The 17,036-nt window shown below is 40.7% G+C and overlaps 1 protein-coding gene across 3 annotated transcripts in view; it reads right to left on the reverse strand.

Moving 5' to 3' along the window:
• Positions 1–17,036, reverse strand: part of LOC145355826 (ABC transporter B family member 1-like) — a 178,973-nt gene that overhangs the window by 96,266 nt on the left and 65,671 nt on the right. For all 3 annotated transcript variants that reach the window (XM_080208229.1, XM_080208228.1, XM_080208231.1), the window contains 3 exons: positions 11,348–11,438; positions 1,818–1,985; positions 895–956 (listed from right to left, as the gene is read on the reverse strand). In XM_080208229.1, the coding sequence (XP_080064355.1) occupies positions 895–956; positions 1,818–1,985; positions 11,348–11,438 (321 nt within the window). The remainder of the gene's footprint in view (positions 1–894; positions 957–1,817; positions 1,986–11,347; positions 11,439–17,036) is intronic.

Here is a 17,036-nt window from a genome sequence, read left to right on the forward strand (position 1 = left end):
TCAACTACCTAACTGGAAAGCAGATGTCAGGTAAATTTTCCACCACAAGGGGCTGGGGTGATTCATGCATCGTTTGGATTGCAGGATGGAGCGGTGCCAGTGGATCTCACACCATAAGGATTGTGGAGAAAAGGTTGGTTTGGGAGCCAGCCAATTGCAGGAGTCCCATTGTCAGAGGCAAGCTTTGTGGAGCATGGTAGCACTTGTGCTCCTGGTGGCCCACAAATGCAATAAAGGTATTTAACCTTTTTGTCTTCTTTTGCCTGTTGGGATTCCCAGCCCCAATATGTTAAATTTTAAGTGAAATAAAATGGAGACATGTACCTTCCTTCAAAGAGTTAATTACCACCAATGAGGGTTGGCACACGCTTTCTGTCATTGAAAGAAACCATAGAAATCCTACAGTGTAAAAGGAGACCACATAGCCCATTGAGTCTGCACCGACAACAATTCCACTTAGGCCTTATCTACATAACTCACGTATTTACCCTGCTAATCCCTCTAATCTATGCATCCCAGGACATTAAGGGGCAATTTAGCATGACCAGTGCACGTAACCTGCACATCTTTTGGAAGGAAACCAGCGCAACTGGAGGAAACCCACACAGACACTGGGAAACGTGCAAATTCCACACAGACAGTGACCCAAGCTGGGAATAAAACTCAGACTCCTGAAGCTGTGAGGAAGCAGTACTAACCACTGTGCCATCATGCCACCCCCTCCACCTCTGTCCACCCTATATAACAACACTCTGCCTCAGATAGGGAAATGGACAGGTTGGGTTACCTTCCCGTCCCACCTGTCCTTGGGTGTAGAAATGAACCCCCCTACCCAACTGTGTTAGTACCAGGAATGGCTCGACTGATATCGTAAGTTTATCCAAAAATACTGACCTTCAAAACCTGAGATGCTTGCCTGGTAGGATATGTAAAACTGACTTTCTGGAACTCGAGACCTGAAATAAGAAAATAATCCTAGTATCCTAAAAATAAGACAGAGAAAATTTCAAATATTTTTATGCCCCTTGGAAAAATTCACATTTTCTGTATTCTAAAATGGAGAGCTTTTGGTCATGATGTGGATGTGCCGGCGTTGGACTGGGGTAAACACAGTAAAAAGTCTGACAACACCAGGTTTTAGTCCAACCGATTTATTTGATAGTAAACGCACAAGCTTTCGAGGTTTCCCTCTTTGTCAGGTGAATGGAGAGTCCAGAACTCTCCATTCACCTGACAAAGAGGGAAACCTCGAAAGCTTGTGTGTTTACGATCAAATAAATCAGTTGGACTAAAACCTGGTGTTGTCAGACTTTTTACTGAGCTTTTGGTGCCAGGGCAATGAAGAAATGTATCAGATGGCACAAACAAACTCCCAGATATGGCAAAACATCATTTTCCTTCATTCAACAAAATAACTCATGAGCTCGCTTACTGTGCTTTCCTTGCAGGAGATTCTGGGATGTGGGAGTATTTTAGAGGCGCCCCCTCACCCTCCAACAATCTACAATTCCATGCATTTATAGAAAAGGCTACTGTATTATTGGGATTGAATGTGCAAAATACTGTTTTGATAACATGAACGTCTGGGATTTTAAACAGTGGTTTTGTGTGGGGGTTTTCATTTCTCATTCCCTGGTTCATTTCACTGTTCCATGAAAACCTCAAGCCTTACATACAGGTAAACGTATTCTACTGGGGTTTTAACTACCACCATATATCAACAAGTTTGCACACTTAAAAATTCTTGCGTAGTTAAATCAATGAAAGAAAACTTTTGGCTAAATTGAATGAACGATAAAATATAAGAATCTACTTACTGCCTTCAAGAGAAGCAAAGCGACTTCCACCCACACAGGGAATTTTTGGCTTGCGGTCCAAAAGCTCAAAAATACGAATAGAGGCTCCAACAGCTTGCATGAATTCACCATACAGAGAGGCTAACATTCCAAATGCCATTGCAACGTTAATTGAGTATACCATAAAGGCTAATTTAAAAACAGAGAAAAGTTATAAAATATACCAAATGAAAAGAGAAGGACAATGAATATAAAGCATGGTCGTAACTTTTACTGCTCCTTTTAGTTGACTATCAAGTTAGGATATATTTTTAGTTAACTTATATTATACTAGCTATTCAACACACCCAGAAGTACTTCCTTTCTTTGAACAAGGTAAAAATTATTAGGTTCTATCAGAAAGGACAAATTATATCATTACTATGTAGGAAATGACTGAGCCATCAACTGGTTTGAAGCTATCCTCATTAAATGGAAAGGCACCGCCAATCAGAGCTGGAAGATGATAAAACTTTCAACTTTTTTGCATTAGTCAATACTGAAGAACCCTCCTCACTGTTGGCAATTTTGACAATCAGTGGGCATTTTCATTGACTGGGAGACCAGCAGGAGCCAGGGTCATCACCACTCACCTCTTTTGCTTCCCTTATCGAAGGAAAGATAGGTTAGCTGTCGCAGTGGAACTGTTTTTTAATAACCTATGCATATCCTTCCTGTTCAGGTGGGTTTGTGTGCAGGTGAGCAGAATGGATCTGGGCATAATGGCACATTCAATACATCAATACAGATTGGAACAGGTAAGCTTTGTACAGACTATGAATTTGACGACTGCTGAAACTGTTGTGAAAGCTGTCAACAAGAATGTTGTCAAGTCAGTGATGGTATGCAGCCTTTAATCTCTCCTCTTAATTCTGGGGAAGAAAATCATGATTGTTGTTCAGGGGAGCATTTTTTCACTGGGCACTCTTAGTTCTGCAGCAGGTTGAATTCCAGGGAAGATGCATTGGGAACTTTCAATCTGCCAATAGATCAACTTTTCCAACACAGGAGCTGAGGAAAAGAGTGCTAGAGGAGCAACTTGCTCAAAATTCAGGTCAATAATCAACAATGTAATTTGGGAATCACGCTCAATTAAGTTTCCCAAAAGATCCCCACATGATGATGACATTCCAGGTTGCGTTACATTCTAAAAACTCTTCTCTGTTTTCACTCAATCTATTTATTTTTTAAATATATTTTTAAATTAAACTATACCTTGAAATTATTTTAAATGATCCTAGTGTTTGAGCTTAGTAATTAATGAAACTAATACATCAATCTGTGGTCAATGCATTAGATTAATAAACGTCTACAATGAAGTTAAAACTAAAGGTCAAAATGCTTCAGAAGTGGTGGCTATAGTTACATCAACAAACTGCATTAGATTAACGAATAATTTTCATGACAGATTCCCAAATGGCAATATTTTTCCACATTACACCGAGGAAAAATAAACTTTTTTGATTGCAGTTAGTTCCAATGTAGGTAAATGGCAGAATCAAATAATCAGAATTACAGGGCAGAAAGGAGCCATTCAGCCCAACATGGCTGCACCAGCACTCTGAATGAACAATTCACTTACTGCTGTTCTCCTACCTTCTCCCTTAACTCGGCACACTCTTCCTTTTCGGATAACAGTCTAATTCCTTTTTGAATGATTTGACTGAACTTGCCTCCACCACACTGTGGCAGTGGGTTCCAGGCCTTAACCACAGGTTGAGTGGAAAGTTTTCCTCATGACATTTTTGTTTCTTTTCCTAATTAAAATTCACACCCTCTCATTCTTGATCCTTTTCTCCCTATTTATTCTGTCCAGAACCTTTGTGATTTTGAATGCCTCTATCGTATCTCCTCTCAGCCTTCCTTTCTCCAAGGAAAGCAGACCCAAATCTCAATTCTATTTTCAATACGGAAGTAAAATGTAGTCAACCATCATACAACCTAGAGATCTGCATATGCTGGTAAAATGGATTTCAAAATTATATACATCAAACCAAGATCAAAATACAATAAAAGAACGAGCATTTTTTCATGGTGACCAGCTGCTGCATTGTATAGCCTATAGAGCAATGATCCACTTGCAAGTGAATTCTTGAACTGTCTAATTTCTCACAAATGAGATGGTCAGATCTGGTAGAGTCATTCCTTTTATCCAAACCTTTTACAAAAGTAATTAATTTTGTTTTGAGCTATTTACTGCATTTAACTGGCTTCCACTGCACTTGTTTGGGACAACTATGTAATGCATTATTATGGCATCTAAATCTTAAGCTTTTAATAATACCATAGTTTTCAGCTGTTTTTCATTTTTGATTCTAGAATTTGTATTTGTAGCTGCATTCATTCTCAGGGTTTAATTTGAGTGTGTTTTACAAACTACGCAAAATGATAACCTAATGCAAGATGACTTCCATACCCCTTTATCAATATCTGTGCAATAGAACAAAGAATATAATTGAGGGAGAGAAAAATCAACTGTTGATAGGTATCTTAAAGAGACATTCTAAACCTACAATGTGCCATTTCTGGAGTACAGATTAGCATTTCTACAGGGAGTGTGTGGTGAAAAAGAGAAGTTTGATTTAACAAGCTAAAATTAAAGTTTTTAAAGTTTATTTATTAGTCACAAGTAATGTTTACATTAACTCTACAATGAAGTTACTGTGAAATTCCCTAGTCGCCACACTCCGGTGCCTGTTCGGGGTCAATGCACCTCACCAGCACATCTTTCAGAATGTGGGAGGAAACCGGAGCACTGAGGAAACCCGTGCAGACACAGGGAGAACGTGCAAAATCCACACAGACAGTGACCCAAGGCAGGAATCGAACCTGGGTACCTGGCGCTGTGAGGCAGCAGTGTTAACCACGTGTCACTGTATCGGTGATTTCGTTTCCCTTTTACTTAGAGTTGTGACATACATTTGAATTTTAAAATCTGCCATTTTAATATGCTGATAATGCTGACATTGCATAGTATTGACCCCACTTGATGTGACGTTCAAGAAATAAAATAATCAGTCATTTTCTCCTCCATTTTCTCTTTGCTTAGAACTGATTTTGCTGTTACTGTGAGTGGGTAAACTAAATTTCAGGGAAATAACTACTCTATTTTAATTAATGTAACTAAGAAATTACTTGGGGATATCAGTTTAGACTGGGAGTCCACTGGAGTTGAAATTCTACATTAAGTGGTTAGCACTGCTGCCTCACAGCACCAGGTTCAATTCCCGACTTGGTTACTGCCTGTGTGGAGTTTGCACATTCTCCCCGTGTCTGTGTGGTTTTCTCCTGGTACTCTGATTTCCTCCCACAGTCTGAAAGATGTGCTGGTTAGGTGCATTGACCTGAACAGGCACCAGTGTGGTGACTAGGTGAATTTCACAGTAACTTCATTGCAGTGTTAATGTAAGCCTCATTTGTGACTAATAAATAAACTTTAATACAAAAGCAAACTACTGCAAATACTAAAAAATCTGAAATAAATGCTAGAAGTGCCAGAAATATGCAATAGACAGTCTGTGGAGAGAGAAAGTGTTAACGTTTCGGGATTGGGGTAGGTTTGTGAAATAGAGCAAAAAGGAAGGTCTATGATATGTGGAAGAGAGTGATTAAATAACAAAAGAGATGATAGTTCAAGGCAAAAGGAGATGGTAAATAAAGAAACAGAGATGGGTCTATAGAAGTTGTAAAGACAAATATCAGAGTTGTCACCAACTGCTTCTACACAGTGCCAATAAAGATCAATGCAAGCTTAAGGAACAACATCTCATTTTTTGGCTAGGCATCTTACAGCTTTCTGGGTTCAACGTTGACTTCAACAACTTAAGGTTGGAAGCAATGATACCTGTTTTTCAAATGGCAGTTGCTGGTGATTCTTTCTCCAACTACCCTGCCTCTACGTTTCTTTTGGTTGTTATGGTTCAAATTTTGAGCAATGCAGCTCAATGGTTCAAGCAGCAGTACAGCTGCCTCAGACAGATAATGACAAGCCTGAGGTCAAGAATTACACGTCACTGTATTGAGGGACACTCAACAGTTTTCAGTTTCAATCATACTGGTTTATACAAGAGATTAAGGAAACAATTTGATACAAATGTTTGGAATTATTAAAGGAAGTGCAAACAAAAGCAAAATATTGTAGTGTTAGAAATCTGAAATAAAACACAGAAAATGCTGAAAATACTCAGCAGGTCTGGCAGCAAATGTAGGGATGGAATCAAAGTTAACATTTCAGATTGATGACCTTTTGTCAGACAGGCTAATTGGTAGCAAGAAAGGAGAATTAAGGACCATGGGAACAGAGAGGGCACAAAGGATTAAAACTTAAAAACATTAAGGATTAAGATTAAGCTCTAGTGAAAGATAAGTGTTCATGCAAGTAAATTGGGGCAAAGGTCTTGTTTTCATGTTGCAACATCAATATACAGCATTTCTATGTAAAGTTTGATGAATTACTAGAGAATCATAGCACGGGCACTTGTTGCTACTGCAAAGCAGTTTGAGTCATTCTTTCGAAGTTGTATTTCGTTCCCCAAGGTAAACAGTTCAATTAATAGGGCGACAAAAGTCTTAATGCACAAATTCAGTTTTTAAAATTATTCCATAACTTTAAAAGGTCCTTTGATTTTAGCATAGGGCTTGGACTATCCCGACCATCAAGTGTACATTTGAGAAAAATCCCCGTGGAGACATTTAGTTGACAAAGATCGAAATACGTTGATGTCAACATTAGCAACTTTCAAGTTTTGAAACAAAGTCAGTGCCTATTGATGAAATATAATCGCCTATCTTCAAAACGGCTCATTTTTCTATACAAGACTGATCTGTTTGACTTGAGGTTAAGTTTGATTCAAATCACTCATCCTTCTAAAACATTTATTTAGACAAAGTTTGTGGTAAAAGTCATAGCTCAGAAGTGAGTGTCCGATTTCAAAGATTGTCAACACTGGCAAAAGGTTGCGAAGAAAGATACTAATTCAGTAAAAAAATCACACTTCTGTGATTGCCATAGCAGCTTTCAAACAATTGTGATTTGCCAGTCCTTAGACTGGTGATCAAATGATACAACAAAGAAGATGGTTTAAGAAAAAGTTTCAATGCAAATTTTTCAAGGCTTGCAAATTCCCATTCTATTTTTCATGCAATATTTATGAAATGGACATTTCTTAATTAATATTTCATGAGAACTTTACACAGTAATAATGAAGAAATGCTTACTTCATACACAAGTTTAAAGTTTATTTATTAGTGTCACAAGCAGGCTTACATTAACACTGCAATGAAGTTACCATGAAAATCCCCTAGTTATTGCCAATTGCAGTTAGAGAATTGCCTAATTAAAAAGCATCATTTTGCCATGATTTTCAAAATATGGACTTTAACGAATATAAATATTAGCCACCTTGATTCTACCAAAATACAACATTCTCCTGAGTTAAAACTTTCAAATTAGAACTTGCACTGGAATTATACCTGAAAGCAATTAGAAGTTTAACATTTGCCACATCTTTCAGAATAAAATGGTAAACTCAAACTGTTGAAGAGAAAATTACCAGGTTATCAATTTGTATTATCTCAATATGATAATGCAAAATCTTTCAATTTGAAAGTATTTACTCACAATGCAATGAGATCGATCCTAGCAGTAAGCATGCACAAACTTACCTATAACAAACACCAACTTACTTACAAAAAGGTATTTAATGTGATGAAAAAGCCTTTCCACAATACCACCACCAAGCACCACCCCTACTCCCATAACTGCCTTGAGATAAGTTTACATATGCAGTTTCCATTAAAAATATAGATATTTACTATTCATATCAATTTTGGGAACAGTAAAAATTGGGACAGAATGTACGACTTCTCAAAATGAAATGAAATTACATCAGTGCACCACTGTACGATTGGCCTCTAAAGCGGGATCTCCTGAAGATTACAAATGGGATCAACTAATATTCTTCAAACTTAATTTAATAAGTTGCTTTGGAAACTGTAGGGTGTGCTGAAGTGCAACATTTCTCAACTGTATCACCACAACTGAAGTATCGTATCCAATTCTGAGAACCACATTTGATGAGGAGGTATTTGAGGCGGTGCAGAAAACATTTAGAAGAATGGTTCCAGCGACGAGGAAGAGGTTTCAGTAATAAGAATAGATTAGAAAAGCTGGGACTGTTCTCCTTAAAGAGGTCAAGAGGAAATTTAATCAAGGTGTTCAAAATCATGGGGGGCTTCAGGGAATAGACAAGGAGAAAATGTTTCCATTGGCAGAAGGATCCGAACCAGAGAACACCGATTTAAAGTTATTGGCAAAAGCAGCACCAGTGACATGAGGGGAAAAGTTCTTTGCACAACAGATGTAATGCACGGCTTGAGATCGTGGTGGAAACATAATCAATTGCACCTTTCAAAGGCACAATTATCAGCAGAGAAACAATTTTCAGGGCTAATGGTGGGGTGGGGGGGGGGGGGGGAGGCAGGGAGTGGGATTAGCTGAGTTGCTCTTGTAGAGAACTGGCACAAAGGATTCACTGAATGGGTAGATTCCATGATACAGCGGAGTCTCCATTTTCCTCATCATCCAGACCTCAAATTAGATATCCTACAGAAACACTCAGTACCCCAATGAATTGTGCATCAAAAATGGATGTCATTCCTTTTGGACATCACGGTTGATTTGTGTAAAACTGGAGATTCATTTTAGCAGAGAGAACGTCGAGATGCAATCCTGTGAAAGATTTTGATGGAGACATTTGGATAGTCGGGAATGAGAATAACAGAGATTTCACTTCTCTAGCCCACGGTGTGCAGCAATTACAATTCAGCAGTAAATGACTGCAAAGGGCATACCATGAGTTGGCAACCTGTGGTACATGTGCCAAACGTGGCGTACAAGTAGATTTTCAGAGGCACAGAGTATGATCGTCCAGTCTGAGCAACCAGAGCTGCAGACCTAACAGGCTGGCTTACAAAAAACTGACACCAGAGAGTTCTGATCTTTTTAAAGCCAGTCTGTCAGTGACAATTTCATTGAGCTGCTGCTTCTGAGCTACAGGTAGCAGCATGGCTGATTTTTTTAAAAAAATAAACCCACCAGAAAGCCAAAACTGCTCGAAAGTCAGCAGCAACTGTCAGGAAAGTCAGAGTCATAGAGATTCACAGCATGGAAACAGACCCTTTGGCCCAACTTGTCCATGCCGCCCTTTTTGTTTTAAAGCCCCTAAGCTAATCCCAATTGCCCGTATTTGGCCCATATCCCTCTATGTCCATTTAACTACCTGAATGCTTTTTAAAAGACAAAATTGTACCCACCTCTACTATTACCTCTGGCTGCTTGCTCCAGACACTCACCACACTGTGTGAAAAAATTGCCCCTCTGGACACTCGTACCTCTCCCTCCCTTTTTGCCTTTCGTATCTCTTTTTTGCCCTCCTGATTTCTCTCAACTCTATTCCTACACCTCCTATACTCTTCAAGGGATTCACTTGATCCCAGATGCCTACGCAAGTCATGTGCCTCTTAAACCTATGCCCTTAAATTTTAGACTCCCCTACATTTGGGAAAAGATATTGACAATCTAGGTGATCTGTGCCCCTCTATTTTATAGATCTCTATAAGATCACCCCTCAGCCTCCTGTGCTCCAGATGAAAAAGTCCTGGTCTATCCAGCCTCTCCTTATAACTCAATCCATCAAATCCCGGTAGCATCCTAGTAAATCTCTTCTGCACCCTTTCTGGTTTAATAATACCCTTTCTATAATAGGGTGACCAGAATTACACATAGTACCCCAAATGTGACCGTACCAATGTCTTGTATAACTTCAACAAAACATTCCAACTCCTGTATTCAATGTTCTGACCGATGAAACCAAGCATGCCAATTGCCTTCTTCACCACTCTGTCCACCTGTGACTCCACTTTCAAGGTGCTATGAACATATAACCCTAGATCTCTGTGTTCTGTAACTCAAATATCTCTGCTAGGGGACCTGCAATTGCCTTCCTAGCCTCTCACAATGTCCTGGGATACACTTCATCAGGTCTTGGGGATTTATCTATCTTGATGCGCTTCAAGATTTCTAGTACCACCTCCTCTGTAATATGTACACTCCTCAGGATATCACTATTTATTTCCCCAAGTTCCCTAACATCCATGCTTTTCTCAACAGTAAATACTGATGAGAAATATTCATTTAGAATATCACCCATCTCTTGTGGATCCGCACATACATGACCTTGTTGATCCTTAAGAGGCCCTATTCTCTCTCATTACTCTTCTGCCCTTCACGTATTTGTAGAAGCTCTTTGGATTCTCCTTTGCCTAATCTGCCAAAACAATCCTGTATCTCCTTTTTGCCCTCCTGATTTTTCTCTTAACTCTATTCCTACACCTCCTATACTCTAAGGGATTCACTTGATCCCAGATGCCTATGCATGTCATGTGCCTTTTTCTTCTTCTTGACCAGGGCCTTAGGATCCTGAGTCATCCAGGGTTCCCTACTTCTGCCAGCCTTGCCCTTCATTCTAAGAGGAATGTGTTTACCTTGAACTCTGATTAACACTTTCGCAAGTGTGACGCTTACCAGACATCTCTTTGCCTTCCTAAAGACTCTCCCAATTAATTTTTGAAAATTCCTGCCTAATACCATCAAAATTGTCCCACAGTGTTGGGCAAAGAGCAAGCAAGCAGTAGTAATAGTGGACTCGCTAGTTAGAAGCACAGACAGACGTTTCTGCAGCAGAACCAGCTGTGGTGTCACTGTACTCCTTTGCTCTTGGTTAGAAAAAAAAACAGGAAGTGAGCACCCTGCAAATTTGAAACTAATTAGGATAATGGGCGGGATTTTACAGCTTCGCTCGAGCAAGACTAAAAATTCCCTCCCGAGGTCAACAGATGTTACTGTTGTCCACCCGCCAGCTGCTCCGATTCCATGGTGGGCAGAAAGGTAGAATTCCTGCGGATGTTTGTACGTGTGGTGGGGGAGTGGCGAGGGTAGGGGGAAGTTGGAAGATTATGATTTATAAAATCCTTATAAACATTGAAATGTATTATTGTCACTGGTCCCAAAGTGATCCTTCACTAACACTCCTGTCACCTGCCCTACCTTATTTCCCAAAAGGAGGTCAAGTTTTGCCCCCTCTCCAGTCGGGCCATCCACATACTGAATGAGAAAACATTCAATAAGAGTGAATAAGTGAAGACTTGGCATGCCACTTTGGAAAGGTTACTGACCCCTGAGATATACCAAGGTAATAATTACCAAAAACTGTCACATTTATTCTATGCTGTTTTATGACTTTTAAAAATAGCTACAAAGTTTAATTAATTTTTTCCTGCTGTTTCTTCCTTGGATAATGATATAAATACAAATACAAGTTCATTCCAAAAAAAAATCTGTAATCAGAAAGGATATGTTGTATTATACTGGAACCAATCATCCACAAGTTCAATCCAGCTATTTTAGCTAAAAATTATTTACATGCAAAAGAAGTACAGTGGCCATCACTTACATGCCAGAGTCCCAAACGAAATTCCAGATTTTCCATGTCTCCCATCATAGACTAGCTTTGCACCATACCACAGTACAAGCACAATTGCACCCTGTAACAAAAGTCAGTCAGCGCTATTGCTCAATATACATAGACAAATAGAGCATCCAGAAAATATACACCAGAAGCAAGTATTTTGTTACAAGATGAACTTCCAAGGCCTCATTCATGTACAAAAATAATTTAATCAGAATGCTAAATATATAGCTAATACTGAACATCTCTCGATGCTGCATGTCACTATCCATCACTTGGAATTTTTCTATTGCTTTAAAATAGTTTGCTTGTGCAAATTTACATCTGCCTTTCCATTTAATAACATAAACCAACGTGTATGGTTAATACTGTTGTGTTTGCTGCTTAACAGCAAAAGCAGAGATGGAATATTGACATTTTAATCAGAAAAAAATAATTACTGTTCGAGAACAGCACAATCTGTTTCTTTTCATTCAAGAGGTGTGGGCTCATTAACTAGGCAGGCGTTTATCGCCCATTCCTATTATGTTTGAGGAGGTGGGGAAGAGCTGCCTTCTTGAATGGCTGCAGTTGTAGAAATATAGACATTGGAGCAGAGGCAAGTCATACAGCGTATCGAGCAGGATTTTTCTCCCTCTCTGCAGCCTGTTTTATGACGGTATGCCACTTGCTGGTCCCGCCATTGTCAATAGGATTTCCTGTTGAATGCACACCTTGCTGCTGGGAAAGCTGTGGCAGACTGCAAGATCCCACTGACATAAATGGCAGCTAGATTTCGGCAATTGAGTTTGTTCCGCCAGTCAATGAGATCATGACAGATCTGAGGGAGGGAGTCACAGGATTTTGACCTAGCAACATGAAGAAATGACAGTATAACTCCAGGTCGGGATGGTGCATGGCTTGGAGAGGGACTTGATGGTGATGGTGTTTCCATGTCTCAGTTGCCCTTGTCCTTCTAGATGGTACAGGTCATGGGTTTACAAGGTGCCATCAATAAAAACTTGGTGAGTTGCTGCAGTGCATCTTGTAGATGGTTTACACTGCTGCCACTGGGGGTACAGAGAATGAATGTTGAATCTGGTGTATGGGGTACAATCAAACAAGCTACTTTGTCCAAGATTGTGTTAAGCTTCTTGAGTGTTGTTGGAGCTACACTCATCTAGGCAAATGGAGAATATTCCATATCACAACCCTGACTTGTGCCTTATAGATGGTGGGCAGGCTTTGGGGGAATCAAGGGATGAGCTAATCTCTGCAGAATCCCAGTCTTCGACCTGCTCCTGTAATCACAGTAGTGATATGACTGGGCTAGTTCAGTTTCTGGTCAATGGTAACATCCAGGGTGTTGACAGTGGGGGATTCAGTGGTGCTAGTTGTTAGGGGTCAGGTCAGAAACTCCAAGTACAAGCTAGCCTAGACCCCAACTAGTTTGGATTTTAGCATAAGTGTGAGCATAAGATGATTACTCTAGGTGTGATTCTATGAACCATTTAGTAATTGGCAGTGTAACTTCCACCAATTGAAATACTTAAGCATACCAAGATGTAATTCTTAAATGCTAGCTTATCTCTATGAGTTCCAAGTTGCGCAACATTCCTCATAGGTGTAAACTCCTCTTCAGAACCATTTAGCAAAAACACACAGGCTTATTTATGTTACCAGTCCTCAAGCTTTTTAACACCTCTGGAGAGAGATGTCTATTTTCTAGCAAGCCCAGACTTCAATCCCCAGTAAGAAAGAAAAGTGCCGCTGCTCCTTGCAAATCCAAGCACAGACTGCATGCTTTTTCTCCATCTGTAAGCCTAGCTTCTCACATTAGCACATGACTCGCTCTTGTCAATCAATCTAATTGAACCCATTTCTGAAGCCCCAGGGGACAACCCAAAAATGAACAAAACTGCATTAACTCAGATTAAGACAAACATCCCAACAACTAGGATCAATTATTCTTCTGCACTTTCAGGTTGTGGGCAGCCTGGAGAAGATAAAGCTGCACCGTAATCAGAGCTGAAATTTAAAACATTACCTTCACAAGAAACATGACACAAAATACATTTCCTAAAGGCAGTGTCATCGCATAACGTCATTGAATATCACGGGAGATGGTTAGATTCTCTCTTGTTGGAGACGATCATTGCCTAGCATTTGGGTGACACAAAGGCCAAGCCTGAATATTGGCCAGTTTTGCTGTACACGGTTACAGATGGCTTCAGTATCTGAGTAGTTGCGACTGGTGCAGAGCATTGGGCAATCATCTGTGAACATACCCATTTTTGACCTTAAGATGGAAGGAAGATCATTGATGATGATGTTTGGACCTAAGACAATTGCCTGCAGAACTCATGCAGCAATGTCCTGGGACTGAAATGATTAACCTCCAACCACAATAACCATCTTCCTTTTGCATTAAGTATGACTCCAATCAGTAGAACGTTTTCCACCAATGTTCATTGACTCCACAGAAACAGAGAATAGTAGCGGGGGTAGACCAGTTTTGCTGGCGGCACTTGAAGCCACTCCTCCAGTTACCTATTTAATTGGATGTGGCAGCACTGCAGAACAGAGATCTGATCCACTGGTTGTGGGATCACTCAGCTCACTCTATCACATCCATTTTTTGGCATTCAAGAGGCCCTGTTATTTTGCTTCACTAGGTTGACACCTCATTTTTAGATATGCCTGGTGCTGCTCTTGGCATGCTCTTCTGCATTGAACCAGGGTTGACCTCCCAGCTTGATAGTAATCAAAGTTGAGAAATATGCTAGGCATAAGGATACAGATTTTGCAATTCTGCTGCTGCTAATATCTCACAGCACCACTTGGACACCCAGTTGAGTTGCTAGATCTGTTCAAAATCTATGCCATCCAGCATAGTGGGAGAACCATACAACATGATGTAAGATATCCTTAATGTGAAGGCAAGACTTCATCTCCATAAGAGCCATGTGATATCATTCCTACCAATACTGCCATGGACAGATGAATCTGTGACAAGTTACTTGGTGAGTACAAGGTCAAGTAGGTTTTTCCTTCTTCTAATATCCTTGGTCTTTTGTGTTCTTACACAGTTGCTGCTTAAAAGCATCCTCAAACTGTTCCTTGGCCCATCCTTTCATAACACCAGTGAAGCAAATACTATGTATGGTCAATTAACTATAACTACAGCAGATATTTTGCTACGTCCTTTTCAAACCCAAAGTGACCTTGCTGCCTCCTCAGTAACTCTGAACTTAAATGCTTTCAAAAAATTCAGCCACTCTTTATTCACCAAGCTACAACTTTTTCAAGTGGTTTTACAGTATGACCAAGGGCAAATTCTTACCAGCTCAGCAATTCCCCATCAGTATTTTAAAAGCACAATCTATGGAGATGTGTGGAATCACTAACAACAATTTGTGGAATCCACCCAATGTTTTGGTCATTAATCATCGCTCTATTAACAGCGGCAAAACAGATGAACTGGTCATTTAACTCATTTACTGTTTTTGGCACCTGGCTGTGCACACACTGTTGTATTTGCATCAAGTCCTGAGTTACATTGATGTGTAGGTTATGAGAGGCATTTTACAAATATAGTTTGTCTTTCTAACCCTTTCCATTAACATCTTTATCTTGCAACCCATTACCTAAACAAAATTGAACTATTCATCCTGGTGCATTCTCTTCATCCTTGATTTGCAGGTGCCTTTAGCTGGCGTAATGCTCCTTTGCAGCATAAAGGCTATTAAATTTAACCGAGGGGAGACCTCAGATGGCCTTGGAGGCTTTCACTGAGTCTGAACCTGAGGAGTGGACCACCTTGGGATGGGTAGCAGTTACCTAAGCTTGAGAGGCAATAGAACTGGCTCAGAAACACTGTTGGAAGTATACATGCTTTCGTCCCAAGAGAAGAACTTTGTCCTTCATGGTACTACTGCACTCAAAATTACATCTCAGCAATCCTGGTAATCTGCTGGAGAACAGATTGTTGCACTGCTGAGAAAGGATGCATCTTCAGGATCAAAATCCTGGAACTCCCTTCCAAACAGCTCTTCAGGTATCCTACACCACACAGACTGCAGTTGTTCAAGAAGGCAGCTCACCATCATCTTCTCCAGGGCAATGAGGCATGGCCAATGGATGTTGGCCTAGCCAACAAACCCTACATCCCACGAGTGATTTTTAAAAAATGGTTCTTTGGCCAAATGTCCGCACCCAGTCCGGACCTGTATCACAGCCAGCATAGATCTTCATCTGAGCTTTAAAACAGTACTGTGGCTTTGATTGGTTTCCAGTGTTGCAATTGTAGCTGAGACACTACCACCAGATGCTACGTCATAGAATTGGCCATATCTTCCATGGTCAAAAAAACCACCTCAAAGCTGCATATGATGTCCTCTGCCACATATGAGCCGGGACCAAAGATGTGTCGGTTTGGTGGATTGACAATGCTACATTGCCCCTTAGTGTCCAAAGATGTGCAGGATAGGGGGATTGGCTATGATCAATGTGCAGGGTTACAGGGATAGGGTGGGAGAGTGGGCCAGGTAATGTGGTCTTTTGGAAGGTCAGTGCAGGTTCAATGGCCAAACGGCCTCCTTCTGCACGCTAGGGATTCTATGCACGATTGCATGACCGTCCCTCTTGTATATTCCTCAGTCATTGTGCATGCACCCTCTCCCCCATCACAACTACTTAGGCTCCGTCCCCTTGGCATTGCCCCGGCACATCTACAGTGTCCAGCTAGGCATTTTCAGAGTGCCGAGGTTCAGAGGTACTGCCAGGCTGGCACTGTTTGATGGGCACTGCCCAGCCATGCCCTCATCCACACAGTCTCCAGTCTCCTTCTGGCATGGCCATGGCACTTGGTTCCTGCCACTGCAGACCAGCAGTGATTCTTGCCAGCGTCTTGTCTTGTGGGCGAAGAAGCCATGCCGAACACAGTAACTGGATGTAAATGAAGGCAGTCCTATGTTAATATGCTTCAAGCATTTCTGGTCATGAAGCCCTTATCACTGGTACAGAGGGGCTGGGATGGTAGCAATCCGATGTATGTGTTCTTGGCTCGCCACGCTGATCAAGCAGCATGGCAATCAGGTGAGATCATGCCCCATATCTTTCAGAGGCACAATGTTTAGCACTGCTGCCTCACAGCACTAGGGACCTGGGTTCGATGCTTGACTTGGGTCACTGTCTGTGTGGAGTCTGCACATTCTCCCCGTGTCTGCGTGAGTTTCCTCTGGGTGCTCCGGTTTCTTCCCACAGTTCAAAGATGTGCAGGTTAGGTGGATTGCCCATGCTAAACTGTCCCTTAGTATCCAAAGATGCATAGGTTAGCTGGATTAGCCATGATAAGTGTGTGGGATTACAGGATAGGGAAGGGAAAGTGCCTGGGTAAGATACTCTGTCAGAGAGTTGCTGCAGACTTGATGGCCTAATGGCTTCCTTCTGAATTGTAGGGATTCTATGGAGTTTGCATGTTTCTACTTCAGCTAACCACAATTATTCATTGGCTAAAATATTATTCCTCACTATTAAACAAAAGAATAAAAAAGTGTGAGGTCATAGATCATCATTTTTTCAATGCTACACAATAAACACTCCTGAAACTTTTGACAGGTCTTGAAAGCAGATTCCTTTGAAAACTTGAAGTTGTCTTGTACAACTTTGTGAATAAAAAGGAGGAAAAGCAAAT

The sequence above is a fragment of the Carcharhinus amblyrhynchos genome, chromosome 20, assembly GCF_965287045.1.
Source record: "Carcharhinus amblyrhynchos chromosome 20, sCarAmb.v2.hapA, whole genome shotgun sequence".
Taxonomy (NCBI): domain Eukaryota; kingdom Metazoa; phylum Chordata; class Chondrichthyes; order Carcharhiniformes; family Carcharhinidae; genus Carcharhinus; species Carcharhinus amblyrhynchos.